Consider the following 16,183-nt stretch of genomic DNA (forward strand, 5'->3'; position numbering starts at 1 on the left):
AATTTAAGAAATAGACAGAAAAAGGGAGAGAAAAAAGAAAATTTAGTGAGAGAGGAAAAGAAATAAAAGGAGAGAGAGATGAGAGAGAGAGGCAAAAGAGAAATGAGAGTGAGAGAGAACAGAGGAGAGAGGAATAAAAGAGAGAGAAGGGAAAATTAGGCAAGAGAAGAGAAAAAAGAAAAAGAGGAGAGAGAATGAAGAAAGAGGAAAAAGAGAGAGAAAAGCAAAGTTGCCGTGTGATAGGAAAGCGAAGTTATCATGCATCCTTCACAATGCTAGTAACTATAATAGATTCTAAACCTATCAATTTAAAAAATATTCTATCTTTCTCTCCCACTTTTCTTCACTTATCTTAGGCGGTCTGGATCAATTGACTTGGACGTGTCCAGGGCCCAAGGGCTCAGAGCGCAAAAGGAGAAAAAGAAAGGAAGAAAAAGGATATTTAGCTAGGCCGATACTACATCTATTTTCAGTCTTCCCTGGTGTCAAGATCTGTCTTGTGCTCTCTCTCTCTCTCTCTCCCCCCTCTACCCGCTTATTTGTTCGTTCCTGGCGAGAGCGCGATGGAGAAAGGCCAGGGAGGAATCCAGATGCTTCTTGCAGCCGAGCAGGAGGCGCAGCAAATCATCGCGGCCGCTAAAGCAGGTCAGAGAGCAATTCAAGAACCTTATCCTGCATAAACTTGATTCTCCTTTTTCTGTCAGTAGATGAGAAGCGAAAGCAGGTCAGAGCGATTCAAGAACTTAACCAAAAGCCTCTTTGGTTTTCCTCTTTTCTGTGGTGCTGCGTGCCTCCTTAAACCTCAATTTCCTGCCGGATCGTGGCATCCTTTATCCAGCATTTATGCTGCAAACTGTCGTGTAGATGTGTGCGATGCATCAGTATACGTAGGCTTGCAATGAAAATCTTTTTCTGATGCACTACTATCTATGCTGCAAACAGTTTTGTAAATGTCCAATTGAAAATAATCTTCTCGTATGATGTATGTAATACATGGGCTAAAATTGAGCACATAATAAATATATGTGCACAAATTTCATCCGTAAGTTTTTAATCAGGGGAGGAAACTAGAGGTTTGTCATTATCGGTTCCATCAATTAAAGCAGTTGTTATCGTACAAAGCTTTCTGTTACATTCATAATGAGCATAGTAGTATATTGGATTAAACTAGTGTCCGTGAAAATCATACAGAGCTTTGTTTTAGAGTCTTATGTGGATAACATGTCCATGTCTAGGATTGCAGGCATTTATCTTCTTCATTTGTTTGGGTATTACTTGCTTATTGCCTTGAATTCCAATTATTATAGAAAGGCTTGGCTATTTTTTAAGTTCAGATTTGTGCATTCTAGATGCATCTTGGCTTTCAGATACTGTACCAAGCAGTTTGTGCGATTATCTTTTGCAGCCAAGGCAGCACGATTAAAGCAAGCCAAAGAGGAAGCAGAGAGGGAAGTTGCGGCATACCGAGCACAACGAGAAGCCGAGTTTAGGAAGAAACTCACAGAGGTATTGTCAACGATGCTGACACGTACTAGTGTTGTGATGAATCTCAATGCTGTTCCTTTAGGTCTTGTTTTTAGTTTTTCAACATGTGTCATTCACATGGCAGGCGGTTGCGACGCTATAATTCAGTTGAAAATTTTGGTATTAACTTCTTGCATTAGTTCTGAAGTTTAATCCTCCCATCTGGGCATGTGACTGGCAAATTTGCTGGTTGTACGGTATTGTACACCCATAAATTTGCTAAATCATGGAGCATCAAATTCGGATTGTTGAACTAATCACAAGTGCTTTCAACTTTAAGTGTTAAGATTGAAGTTCTGATGGAGGCCGAAATGAGCTGTCTCTTGGTTACGGTGGCTTTCTAGTATTTTTCCTTCACTAACTTGATTTAGTTATTGAATGCTACTTGGAGTAGGTCAAGTGATGGCATGAGCTGACAGGAACTGATTTTTGATGTGACTGTGAGGAAGAGGTTTCGTTGGAAAATGGATTAACATTGTCACTTAGTGAGTGATCACTGCTGAATGGAAACTCTTTGATTCCCGACTCAAGTTTTCACATTCAGACCGGCAGCAATTTCTGTGCTGTTCAAGCAGCCTTCCCAGTCATCTTCCATGCTTTGCAATGATTCCAGCTGGTGTTCGATGTGTTCATGAGCATACTTACATGCTTACTATTAGACAGGCTGCAATCTTCTGGCTGCTTACACAGTCTTCCTTGCTATATTTGGCGCATATATCCATTTCACCATTAATACTGGTTTGGCCATGTAGATGTTTATAAGACTGCATACACAATTAAGTTTAACTTAGAGGGCTTTACGTCATTATAGCTGATGGTACTATGACTCTTTTGCAGTTAACTGGAGATTCTGGGTCTAATATTAAACGATTAGAAGAAGAAACCCGACAGAAAATAGAGCTACTCACACGCGAGGCATCAAAAGTTGCACCAGAGGTGCATGCACTGATAATTTATTTGTGCAATTTTGGTTCTAGCTGAAAGTAATATTTTTCAAAATAGGTTGTCTTGTTTATTATCTTTTATTGTTTCTCGCAGGTGGTTGAGCTTCTATTGAAGTATGTCACTACTGTTAGAAACTGATTCAAGCTCATTTTGAATGTGTACTGAAATCAAGCTTATTTTGGATGTATACATTGGACAAGTTATGTAGGCTGGTCTATGTGATAACACGACTATTGCAGCTTATGCAATTGTATTGTTTTGGAATAATGCAATCATGCTTGACCTTTTGATCATTTGAATCCTTTCTACTTCATGCACAATTGAGTTGTTATGTACTGTCAGGACATTGGATTCTTCAGAATGTGATTATTGGCTAACTTCTAAGTCGTGTAGGAGCACTTCGTTTTGATAAACCAGTGCTTACTTTATTCAGCTTATTAGCATTGCTCAAAAATCTTTCCAGTCCTACATATGCTCTTATTTTTAGGCCACTTTATACAACAAAGTGTCTTTTTCCTTTGGACCTACCTTATCATTCAATTGACCCTGGCCTCTCTCTCTTTTTTTTTCGTAAACCTGGCCTCTCTCTCTCTCTCTCTCTCTCTCTCTCTCTCTCTCTCTCTCTCGTTGTGGGTTTCACAGGGAGGCTGATGGGGGGGCATTCCTGACATCGGAGGTGGGGGTGATGCTAGTGTGCATGGGTGAGTAGATGCAGACCCCATTTTCAGGGTTGGTTGTCGAGCATTCAGTCGCACAGGCAGGTTCAAAATGGGGTCGTGTGTCTTCTACTTGGGCTGCAGGAGTAACACATATAGACATCAGAAGGTCCTAACTTGATCCACATTATCTGTTCTGAGAATTGTTGCATCTTGCTTTTCTTCTGGTGTATGATACTGCAATTCTTTATTTGCATTTCTTGGAATATGAAATAGTCACATGGAATTGGCGCTATGTTGTGCAGCTGGGATGTGGCTACTTTAAGGACCCTTTCCAATTCTGTGGCAATTGGAACTGTAAGGTAAAATACTATGGTCCAACAGAACCTTGCTATATAATTTCATTCTATACAATTGATGCGTTCAATATTTGCCTCAATCATAGAGGGACTTGAGGTCCCCCAATTTTAGGCACAAGCAAACATGGCAGCCTCTATGGCTGGATGGGTGGAGCAATACACCTAGAAGTAGACATTGAATAACGTGTGCAAACGCCCCTCCCAAACTTTGGGTGTGGCTGAAGGTAAGAGAAGAGCAATAAATTCAGTGCAGGATTGGACCATGTGCATGTTGATCAAGTCATGAAAGTATATATTCAATGAGGAGCATGGCCCCCTCTCCAAGTGACAACCTGTTTGCTAGGGGTGGTTGTAAAAGGCAAATAGGAGTGGAGAGGCCTTGAATGAGTCACACCAAATGTATCCAATTAGGAATGGGTGAGCATAGTTCCTAAACAACTAGAAAATGATACTTGTGGAGAGGCCTTGAATGAGTCACACCAAATGTATCCAATTAGGAATGGGTGAGCATAATTCCTAAACAACTAGAAAATGATACTTGGACGCTATTGAAGGCTCCTATGTAAAGCACTTGACAAGGAAAGACATTAAGGATCGAAGAGCACATGATGCTAAGGGCAAGGAAGGGTGGCTCAAAGAATAGGGAAAGTACTTGTTGCATTATGTAAAGGCCCTAAGATGGTATGACTTTTTGAAAGAGCTTCTGATGATCTCCAAATCCCTCTCTAGTATTCATCCCTTGGATAGGCATTGGTAATTTACTATTGTACAATTAATACTCTTAGGCACATTTACACATTTTCTATATACAGGTTGAATAGTATTATGCAGTTGCTAAGTCATTTTCAGCATTTCTGGGCAGTCGGGCAAGGTAGAAGGTTGCATAGGATGCCTTGTGGCAATTGAATGTTTTGCGTAACACTTGTTTTGATTATCTTATTGTTGCATTTGTATTTTGTAGCAGTTGGTCAGTTTTTAGTTGGTCGACTTATTAGTATTTTCTTTTTTTTGCATATTCATATGGTGGTTGCTCCAAGCATTTCACACTTGGTTTTTTAGGTGGAGAGAGAGATCCCACCGCAAAGATACATTTGACAGTCTATGTACATATCTTCTTCATTTCAACATTCATTCGTTGCAGATTTCTACGTTCTACTATCACTTTTCTATCTCCCTCTTCTCTCTGTGTTCATTTTCTTTCAAACTGGTCACGTGCTTCCACATTTGTTGCACTCTTAACATGCTATTGGAGCAGCATTGAAGGATTGATTGATCATGGGCAAACTTGAATGGGATATTTCAGTGTGACAAAAGTTTGTGTTTTTAGTGTTTAAGGGTGAGCGAGAGGGCTACACATCAACTCAAGGTTGAGGTGAACAGGTGAAGCGTATAAAAGGAGTAAAGTTATTGTTTTTTTGCAGGTTTTTACTATTGTGAAGGAGAAAAGGTTGCACTTTTGGAGTTAGAGGGAGTTGCTCTTGTTTTTGTTTAGGTTATTTAGGTGACAATGTCTTTGAGATCGATGTAAAGTTTCAGGCTATTATGGACCATAAGATCCTTGTGTTATGTCTCTTCCTTCTAATCAAAAGCTCAATGGGGAGAATTACCGCATTTGGTGGGTAATAATGCTTTTCATCTTGAAGTTTTATGATTTGGCAAAGCTCATGACTGAGGCTATAGACCTTCCTACAACCCGTGGTGCCTCCAAGCTTTACTTATGAGAAAGGTGAGTTAGTGAAGGTACATGCACATTGGGATAAATTGAACACTTGCATCCACTCCTTCCTATTTCTCTCTTGCACTCTAACCGTGATAACTCACATCTAGCATTTGATTGTTGCTCGAGATATGTGGATGGAATTAAACTAGTTGTATAATTAGATAACTATAATGCAGCGAGTGTCTTTGGAGGTACAAATGCATATGTTGAACTAGTCAAAGTTCACTTCCATGCAAGAGTATGTAAATAAGCTTCAACAATTAGAGATGCAAGTCGAGAATGCAAGGAAAGCGATTATCTTAGAGGACATGGCAATAACTCTTCTGTCGTAGTTGCCACCCTAATTTAGTGCATTCTACTCCACCTTGATTGCTTTAGGGTAGATAGATATCCTTAAGTGGGAGGAGTTGGTTTTGATAGTCATGGATTATGAGAAACTACTCAAAGGTTAGAACGCTTCCAACTTGGAGGCATTGGTAGGCTAGTCTTTCCAACAGAAGGAAAAAAAAACAAGAAGGATGAGAAAACCAAGCAAAATACAACCAAGGAGTCTACTTGTCACATTTGTAGCAAGATAGGTCATTGGAAGAAGAATTACCTCGATAAGGATAAGGACACCAAGGAGAAAAATTCAAAGAACTCGGGAGCAGTAGCTGCTGCTTCATTGCATATCGTTCTCCATTTGGAGGTGATTGAGGATGCTCCTTCGATAGCCTCTGATGTAGGGATGTTGGCCCCCCAGCCTCATGAGTGGATTGTGGATAATGGCACTTCCCGCCACATGACTCCTACAAATGGTATTGCTTATATGCATCTAATGCATGGGCAAATTTCTCATAGGTGAAGCTCTTCGATCCTTATCAAAGGCAAATGTGATATGCAGCTGATTTTGGATGGGCTAGGTGGTGCCTACACATGAAAAGTTCTCTATGTGCCGAGTTTGGATCTCATCTTTGTGCTTTCGTTCTCATGGTCAAGTTTGATAAGGTCTCTTTTGGAGTTCTTGATGGAGATTCTCGACAAGTTCTTTGTGCAGGTCATGAGGAGAATGGGATCTACAAGATGCAGGCTTCATGAGCCTTTACTTCTCTTCTCTTTTTACAAACTTCAACCAAAGCTATGGCATGATTGGCTTGGCCACATCAACTATGAGTACCTTTGAAAGGTAGCTCGTGGTCAACTTGTGCATGGATTGCTAGAGATTGGGGTGAGCCACTTGCCATGTGTGTCTTGCATTTGTGACAAGTAGCACAGAGATGCAATTTAGCAAGGCTTCTTGTAGGGCTAATTAGCCATTGGAGTTTTGATGGACTTAACATGGATTGATGAGGACGGAGTCCCTTAAGGGAAATTTATATTTTTTGCTAATTGTTAATGATTTTAGTAGCATAACTTGAGTATATTTCTTGAAGTTGAAGTTTGAAGCATTCTCACACTTTAGGGATTGATTGGTATTCAAGAAGAATATGTATGGTAGGAAACTCAACTCCCTGTGCTCTAAAAGGGAAGTTTGTCTCTAACAAAGGTATTTTGATGTGATGCCTATGTTCACATCTCGAAGAAACAAAGGGACAAATTTGAGATGGCTTCCAAAAGACGTGTTCATGGGTTATAGCTTGCAGCACTTATGGATATAGGCTTTATGATCCCATTTCATAGGAAGTATATATGAGTCAAGATGTTCGGTTCATGGAGTTTCCAGCTTCAAAGGGGGGCACTAACTATCCCATGCTTGGATATTTGAGTGACAATCGGGGACTTGCACTAGTGCCTTTGGATCCTATGCCTCTTGAGGTTTCACCATCAACGAAGAAGGAGATTGCTTCACCATCGAATTCACTTGTTGAGTCAGCACCGATAGATGTTTAAAGGGCTTTGATGGAGGTAGATCAGCAAGGAGAGTATCATCCTTCTCCTCATTAGGCTCCTTATACACTCCATGATGCAGGGATTGAGGGAGGTCTTGAGGAGTGGTAGTCGTAGGATGGCCCACGTCAATCTTGGAGGAACCAAGCATGCTCCACTGAGCTTGTTTGTACTAACTATTGTTTGATGTCTCGTGCCATACAGGATAGGGAGCCCACCTTTATGAAGAAGGCTTTGGAGTCATAGCATTAGAAGAAAGCTATGGAGGAGTTGGGTGTGATTGAGTGGAATGACACTTGAGATATTGTGCCTTGACCCGTTCATAGAATGGTAAGTGGATTCAAGTGGATCTTTAAGACCAAGTACCATAGTGATGGCACTTTGGATAAGCAAGGCATGGCTCATTGCTAAAGGATTCATGCAAAGGCCACAAGTGGATTTCCACGATACCTACCATTAGGGTCGTTCTTGCCTTAGCCAACCATAGGAGATGGCCGGCTCATCATCTCGATGTGAAGTTTGTATTCCTTAATATACATTTAAAGGGGGAGATCTATATTGAGCAATCAAGAAGATAGACTCGTTCCTCCAAAGAAAGTTAGGGTATTGGCATACCTATGTTGATCCCCTATTGTATGTCCACGCCTCAACTAGAAGGCATGCATGCATTGTTCATGCTTTATATGGATGATCTCATTTTGGTAGGTGACTATACCCAAAAGGTAAAGCAAATGAAGGAGGCACTCCATGAGATGTTTATGACAGATATGGGCCTTCTCCACTTCTTTCGAGGTCATGAGATTTGGTAGACTCCGAAGGGGGATTTTCACCTTCCAACATCGATATGTGCAGGAGCTTTTGACTACTTTTGAGACGGAGGGGGGTATAAGGATATTTCTATTCCCATGGATCCTACGGCCCATGTAGATTCACCGGTGGCAGATGCTCCCTGCTGCTGCAGGCAATTGATTGGGTCATTGATACGGCTCCTTTATACTTGATTTGATTTGTGTTTTCTTGTCAGTTTTCTTGCAAGCTTCATGACTGAACTCAAGTTGGTTCATTGGCATGCTGCTATGAAGACTTTGTGGTTCGTGAGGGGGACTTCTAACCTAGGTATCTATTATCTCACGAGTACAAGAGATTCAACCTTGGTTTTATAGGGCTAGAGGGATTCTAATTAGGCTAGAAATGTTGACCACATAAGGTAAAAAAACATGATATTGTTTCACTTTGGGTACAAATGCTAGCTATCTCTTGGAGTAGCTAGAAGCAATCCACTATTGTCCTATCATCTATAGAGGCAGAGTATTGAGCGACATCTTCTATCACATGTGAGAGAGTGTGGCTTTAACGATTGTTAGGAGAGCTCGACTATCCTTAGATAAGTCCTACTACACTACACTACGACAATGAGAGTTGCATTGCTTTGGCACGAAATCCTATATTCCATACTAGATTAAAGCACATTGAGATACAATACAATTTCATTCAAGAGAATATATTGGATGAGACCATTAATGATGTGGTGTATTGCAAGTTAGAGGATAACTTGGCAAATTTGTTTAGAAAGGCTCTTTTAGGCCATTCAAACTCCAAATCCTTGAGCTTTATGCCCTATCCAAGGTCTGAGAGGGGGTGCTAGATTTTTGTGTTTCATTCTCTTTCAACTCTCTCCCTTTTCTCTTTATATTTATTTTCTTTCAGTCTAATCACATGCTTCTGCATTCATTGCATTTTGACATGGAAATCCTAGAACCAGTTGCACTTGTGAGCCGTGTGACTCATAGCACTGCTATCTAAGAGCAAGGGCCTCTTCAAAGATGAGATTGCAAAAGGAAAGTCCTCCACTTGATGGATGTGAAGGAAAACTAACTTGTACACAGCACACAAATCTAGATGTAGGAGGAGGCTACTTCATTCCATCCTTTACATTAGGACAAAGGTCTTCTGCCACTTCTATTGGAGAATGGAGGCCTTTCCACATCGAGGATAGTTGGGAAAGCCTTTATGTTTGTCCTCTTTGTCTAAATTAGAGCCTTAAAATGACTTTGATTTAGCTCTCTTTCCTTTTTCTTGTTCTTTTGTTATTTCCTCATGATGTGCTTGTTGTAAAGAGACACGTAACACACATCTTGCTCCATTTGATCCTCTCTCTTAATGCCATATATGCCACTTAAGAAACATAGGGACTATCTCCTCCCATGAGATGGTATGCAAAACTCTAGAGATGAGAAGATTCGTATAAAACACATCATATTTTGGTGACCGGAGATCTAACAACAAATATCTAGGCCTTTTGAATCAACGTAAACACCTAGGGATGCTCTAACCTCCTTTATCTTCATGATGTTGTCCTTTATGGTTTGGAAATCTGCGACAAAAAGCTATTGTAGCTTCATCTCAAGGGTTATTTGTTAGAGGGTCAACTCCTACATAGTGTCAATTTAAGAAGTTGGTAGAGTCACTAAGGGTAGTTAGCTAGGTTCACAATATGGTAGTTAGATTGCATGCATTTTGTTGCATTATTTCATCATTATTGTGCTTATTTGCATAAGGTCGGCACATTTACAAGTTTGACTTGATTGTTGGATTAATAGCTTGCAATTGTGTGGTTTGGATATTTAGATAGTCTATGAGAGATTTAGTTGGTCAATGTGAGGTTCTTTAAGAGAGAGAGAGAGAGAGAGAGAGAGAGAGAGAGAGAGAGAGAGAGAGAGAGAGAGAGAGAGAGAGAGAGAGAGAGAGAGAGAGAGAGAGAGAGAGAGAGAGAGAGAGAGAGAGAGAGAGAGAGAGAGAGAGAGAGAGAGAGAGAGAGAGAGAGAGAGATGCATACATACATATACGTACGTACGTACGTACGTATGTATGTATGCATATAGGAGTTAGCAAATCTAACAAAGAGGTTTTAGCATGCAAAAAGAGCAATGTCTCAATGTTCTAGTCTTCACAGAAGGGGTATGGAAAAATTGATTGTTGGAGCAGAGTGAAAATTGTGTGTTTGGGAGTAGAAGTGCTATGTTTTCAAATTAAGAGGGTAGCACACACACACACACACACACACACACACACACACACACACACACACACACACACACACACACACACACACACACACACACACACACACACACACACACACACACACACACACACACACACACACACACACACACACACACACACACACACACACACACACACACACACACACACACACACACACACACACACACACACACACACACACACACACACACACACACACACACACACACACACACACACACACACACACACACACACACACACACACACACACACACACACACACACATGTATATATAGAATGGGAAAATTTAATGGAGAGGTTTTACCTTACAAAAATAGTAGCATTTCAATGTTCTAGTATGAGTAAGAGGACTATGCAATAATTGATTGTTGGAGTGGTGAAAAGATTGGGTGTTTAGGAGGAGAAGTGCTATGTTTTCAAATTATGAGGGCAACCTAGACTTGCATTTTGTGAGGAGGTAGCGTGTGGACATACTTGGAGAAATCAATAGCAAATAAGAGTGTTGTAGAATCTATGTTTCTATAGTGGAGGGAAAATTTTGAGTTTTCATCACCTCCAATATTGAAGGCTGCCTTGTGATCAAGGTGAGAAAGTCCTAGTTGGATGTGTTTTGTCACCAGATTGGGGACTACTCATCAAGTGTTGCATTCTACATATAGAGAATGATGTGTAATGAAGTGGACATGGTATGACCCTCCCAAGATGTTGCATAGATGGTTCCCTTGGCTTGTGAATAAATCAAATGTAGTGGATTTTCGACACAACTCCCTCAATGGATGGGAATTTGCATTTGCATCCAATGCAAGGCAATAATGTCTTCATTCACAATGGTTCCTCAATACCCATTCTTGGCATAAGAGAGATTCATATAATCCTAAAGACATGGTGATGCCTTCACATAAGAGGTGTTATGTGTCCCGAGTATTGGCCTCCACTTGTTGTCGTTGAGCAAGATCTACGGCTTGTGGCTGCTTTGTAGAGTTTGATTCTAATTCTTTCAAGATTTGAGATGACTAGATGCATGCGATGGGAATGTCATGGATACAAGGAGCATGGTGTTTAAAAATTCAAGAACGTAGTAGCTCTACCCATTATCTCCTATGAGTGCCAAATTGAGTTATTGTGTGGTTGGTTTGGTCAACTCAACCACAAGTACCTTTTGGAAGGTGGCTTGTGATAAGTTGGGTCGTAGCTTACTAGAGGTTGGGATAAGCCAAACATTTTGTATTCTTGAATCAAAGGAAAGTTGCAGAGCAAGACTGTATCCCTAGGAAGATGTATTGGGGCATGAAAGTTCCATTAGAGTTGGTACACATCAATCTTCCTAGCCCATGTGATAGGAATCCTTGAAAGTGCATATGTTCTTCATATTAGCTATATGATCTAGTGTCTCATGACATCTATATTTGTAGAGACATGCACTTTCTTGAGTTTCCATCTTTAGAGGGGGTGAGGAGCACCCTATTCTTGAAGATCTAGGTGACAAGTGGTTGTAGATGTAGACTCAAAGCAAGAATCATCACCACGGTTGCCATTTCTTGATGGAGGTTTGAAGGAGGAGATCTATATTGAGCAGCCTCCAAGGTTCAAGAGGTCAAATGCTAAATGCATCTTGTATAGGTTGAAGAAACGTCTCTATGGACTGAAGTAGGTTCCTTGAGCATGAAATGAGAAGATTGATGCCTTTCTCAAGGAAAGATTTGTAATACCAATCTTTATGTTCACATCTTAGGTGGTTGGACAAACAACAATGTTTTTGCTATACATGGACAAGCTTATGGTGACAAGAGGCTAGATGGTGATGGTGCAAAGATGACCAAGGATTCACTGACAGTGGTGTTCAAGATGACAAAGTTGGGGCTATATATTTCATTCTTGGCCATAAGATATGGCAGAGTGAGAGGGGGTTTTTCCTTTCTTAGTAATGATATGTTTAGGAGCTACTTGGCAACTTTTTTGAGTGATAACTTGTCAATCAATCTCTTTCCATGTGGATCTTAATTGAAGGTGACACCTTTTGTAGATTCAAAGGTTGTGGATGCTTCTCGTTACTTAATGATTTTCTTGCCATAATGGCCCTTCTCTATGAATGATAACAATGCAAACTTGTATGTGGACTTCTTTATGAATGTAACAATACAAACTTGTCTATGGACGATGGCAATATATCCCATGCTAGAGGATTTTGTCAACAAGGTTTTAAAAGATTCAAGAAAATTATCCCATTATATTTTCTAGCATATTTCCAAATATGGCAACAACAACAATGAAGATATCTTGAGGCTACTCTTTAAAAGAGGAATCCTTTATGTCATGCTTCTTTGAGCATGAATTTTAGACAATATGGAAAGTCCTTGGACTTCTCGCTTGTATTTTATTAGCACTACTTGTAAGACACATGTTTTAGTTGATGTTTAGATGATCTTGATAGCCCTTTAGATGACTACATCAAGTTAACTATTAGATGAGACATGCACTTAGATCAAGTTAAGTGGGACATGAGCTTGTAATTTTTTGTGAGAGAGTGGGTTGTGCTCTTGTCTTTTGGGAGATATAGATAACTATTTTGGACTTGTGCTTCAACCTTTAGGGCTTTTGTCCCTATTCCATGCATGCCTTTCATGAGTGTAGTGACAATGATGATACCACACTCCTAGTACACAAGCCATGCACTTCACCTTAGGTATGGTTTCCTTGTTCTATATCATGCATTTGGCTTGGTTCATCCTTCTATGCAGTTGGCGATGTTGTATGCATGTCAGCCCTAAGCTTTGATGATGAGAATGCTGCATCTCCACATCAATATAGATATTTGCAACTTCACTTCACCACATCAAGCTAATATGATTATACTATTGGGTATTTTCTCAAGCCTTGCGATAGTTTTTTTGTAGGAGAGTTGTACATGTCTGTTGGCACGATAAGATTTTGGCCCATGAAGCTCCATTGGATCAACTTGGTAAGTTCTTTCCTTTTTATCATGAAGGTATTCTGCAATCATAGAAGTATGATATGCATAGCCAGCCTTCAAAGGTAAACACTTTTGATTTGAATTTTCTAATGTGTTTAATGATGCTACATTTACTTTCACATTTGTTGGACAAGTTGAGTGCACATCTAAACTTGGTGAATTCATGGGAATCGATCTCATGGTCAACAATAAGAATAGGAAACCAAGAAAGACAATAGCTTGCATGTTGGTGGTCTTGTTGATCTTTTGAAAATTTTTGACATGTTATGTGTATGGAATTAAAACTATCACAAGGAAGGGCAATGCATGTTTCGTTGGTGCATACAACACCTCATCCATGCTTATGCATTGTTAGAATGCACTAATCTATTTGGTGATACTTTATTTATTTTCATGCATGCTATAGAGGTTGAGGGCACACTGAAACCTTGTGGATTCATGAAGATTGACTCCATGCTCTCAAAAAGAGTAGGAAAACCTATAGAGAACAATCTCCCTGGCATTACTATTGTCAAAATGTAGTTCTCTAAATGCTTGGGATTTTCCTTCTTCTTCCCCTTCTATCAAATACACAGTCTTAGCTCATTGTAATTAGATTAGAACAACCTTTTAACTCTTAAAAAAAAATAAACAACAAGGGAAAATCAATGCAAGTCTCACAACAATAGTGGCAAGAGTGAGGAATATTGTCAAAATGTTTTTGGACAATGAGCAATGAATGTGATTGACGAGCATATATTGGTTCACATGTAGGTCATTCACACGCAACCCCTCAAGTTTTTATGGAAAGTTTTGTCTTGAGAGATGCTTTGGATTGTGAGAGGATTGCAAGACAATGTCAATAGAACAACATTGGACATGGATTGCAACATTTACCACTTTCTTTCCTTTACCAATGTGCTACTAGTTTGCGACTCAATTTTTAAGGTTGGTACATTAACCTGCTATTTTGGTTAATTATGAGTGCCCAAGATTGATTTGAGACTAGAACACTCACAAATCTCAAGCTTGGAACCAAGACCCATAGTAGTTGGGTTCACTTATACTCTATAAAGGTCAATTCTCTATCAAAATAAAGAAATACCAAAAGATGCACCAAGCTTGGGGCTAGTTGATTTCTATGTGTCAAGCATGAGTATTTTGGCTCCATTTATTTAGTACTTAATTGCAAAATTGACTAACTATGCAACAATTTTGTGCACACATGCAATGTATTTCCCTTTGAGCTATTAAAAGACAATTTTAGGTAGTGTAGTGGATGGAAAACATTAAATGTGTTTCAAACATAGATAAATGAACAATGTAGTGGATAGACATCATCCATGTGAAAAGTTGCATGCCTTTCATATTGCCATATTTTGTTCTCTTTTCTCCACTCATCCTTAGATTCATTTGTGATCAATCACAGTTGATTTGTTATTGTTGATTGTCAAGCATGTTCCCCAAACACTAAACTAATAATTAATAATAAACAATATTGTGCAAGGATCTTGCTTTTAGATGCACATGTATTCGTGCTTTGTCATCAAGTGATGTGCAGCTTGATGTTTTGATAGTCTCTAGATAGAGCTTGTATACTATTGGTTGCTTATTCATTTACCATTTCTTTCAAAAGCCAAAGGATGTTTGTTTTCATTATCCATTTGTTGCATATCTCATAACTCTTGATATAGGATAGTACCTCAAGTATGGTGCAAGTATAATATGACTATCATGGTCCTAATATTTGTTAATGTAGGTTTTACTATCTTGTTTTAAAAGTCAATAAAATAATAATATGCTTATTTTTATATTTCATGCTACTTTCTTTGATAGAATGTTAAAATTTCAAATTTTAACCAACCTATCTCCAATGCAATTCTTGATGCATCTGTATGCTTAAGTATCCTTGAAAGCGATTCTTTAGTCTTTGTGTAGAAGGATGTGAAATTGGTATTTTACTTCTTCACATTCTTACCCTTGATTTTATTAGTCTGCTGCATTTTAATCTCTCACAACAATGTGCTTAGAAAATATGTTTACAAAGAATACATAAACATGAAAGACTATTTAAAAGAGTAAATACATGCAAGGAAATCGAGCTCAAAGAGATATTTCAAGCTTGATGGAAACCATTTTATCTTAGCTAACCTTACTTGGGAAAGAACCTCCAAGGCAAAGCCAATGAATCAGTAAAAATTGTCAAAACAATTACACATAACAAGGGGTCAAGTACCAAAGACTAGCTTAAGATGTCTCGAAAAAGCAACAAAGTTGGTATTCATCCTAGCTTCGACACCAAATAAGTAACAATGTTGTACGAGCTAGACTTCTTAAGCCATCTTTTGACATTCATTGAGAAATATCTGATTGATTGGCATATGTAGTAGAAGAGATAATCAACATCTTCATCCTCACACTTACAAAATAGACAATGTCTGGGAATGTTATTCCACTTGGCATGCTTGTTCCTTGTTGGAAGCTTGTTTCTATATACCCTCAAAGTTAGCATATTCATTTTGTTAAAGGATGTAGCTTTCTATATCTTCATAGCTACCTTCTAACACTCCTTGACATCCAAAAATCTCTCTATAGGAGCCAACACCTCTTTCACTGTGAAAAACAAGGAGAACTTGTAGAGTAGTAACTTTGCCTTGCTCATAAGGTGCGTCTATAAAGTAAAGAAATGAGATTATGGAATGTAGTAGATTGTCAATCATATTTGACTCTTCCAAAAGACTTTGAAAAATCCAATGAAATTCACCTTGATTTAAGGATAACTTTTTCTTTATACTATCATTACTAGAAAAAGTGAAGTATTTGAAATAGAGTTTTCATTGCAAGTCATCAGCACTTTTCTCATCAATTTGGAAGAAAACTTGGAACTTACTTGAAAAGGAAGAATACTACAATTAAACACAATAATATTTCATTGAGTGTGTTAGAGAATGCTCACCTTTGATGGGGTCACCAACCTAGGATAAAATCTTGCAAAAGCCTTCCTACGTATTTTACAATAATACTCATCCCTTCATATTTCAGCTTTATTTTCCAAGACTGCACCATAGTTTTCTCAAAACATGATCACAA

General features: G+C 39.0%; 1 protein-coding gene and 1 long non-coding RNA gene across 3 annotated transcripts; both read left to right on the top strand.

Moving 5' to 3' along the window:
- Positions 1-458: 458 nt before the first annotated feature.
- LOC148015603 (V-type proton ATPase subunit G1-like) lies at positions 459-2,762 on the top strand. The gene is made up of 4 exons (XM_087665747.1): positions 459-645; positions 1,406-1,506; positions 2,362-2,460; positions 2,563-2,762. The coding sequence occupies exons 1-4, from the start codon at positions 564-566 to the stop codon at positions 2,605-2,607; spliced, it is 327 nt and encodes a 108-aa protein (XP_087521873.1). The 5' UTR covers positions 459-563; the 3' UTR covers positions 2,608-2,762.
- Positions 2,763-2,913: 151 nt separating this feature from the next.
- LOC148015604 (uncharacterized) lies at positions 2,914-5,086 on the top strand. 2 transcript variants are annotated; one of them, XR_015688405.1, is made up of 3 exons: positions 2,914-3,294; positions 3,431-3,487; positions 4,906-5,086. It is a non-coding gene; the product is annotated as an uncharacterized LOC148015604 (long non-coding RNA). The 2 variants fall into 2 exon arrangements; XR_015688406.1 differs by lacking the exon at positions 4,906-5,086 and adding an exon at positions 3,571-4,897.
- Positions 5,087-16,183: the final 11,097 nt, after the last annotated feature.

Source organism: Lygodium microphyllum, chromosome 24 (genome assembly GCF_053477565.2).
Source record: "Lygodium microphyllum isolate KBCC chromosome 24, Lygodium_microphyllum_v1.1.10, whole genome shotgun sequence".
NCBI classification, from domain to species: domain Eukaryota; kingdom Viridiplantae; phylum Streptophyta; class Polypodiopsida; order Schizaeales; family Lygodiaceae; genus Lygodium; species Lygodium microphyllum.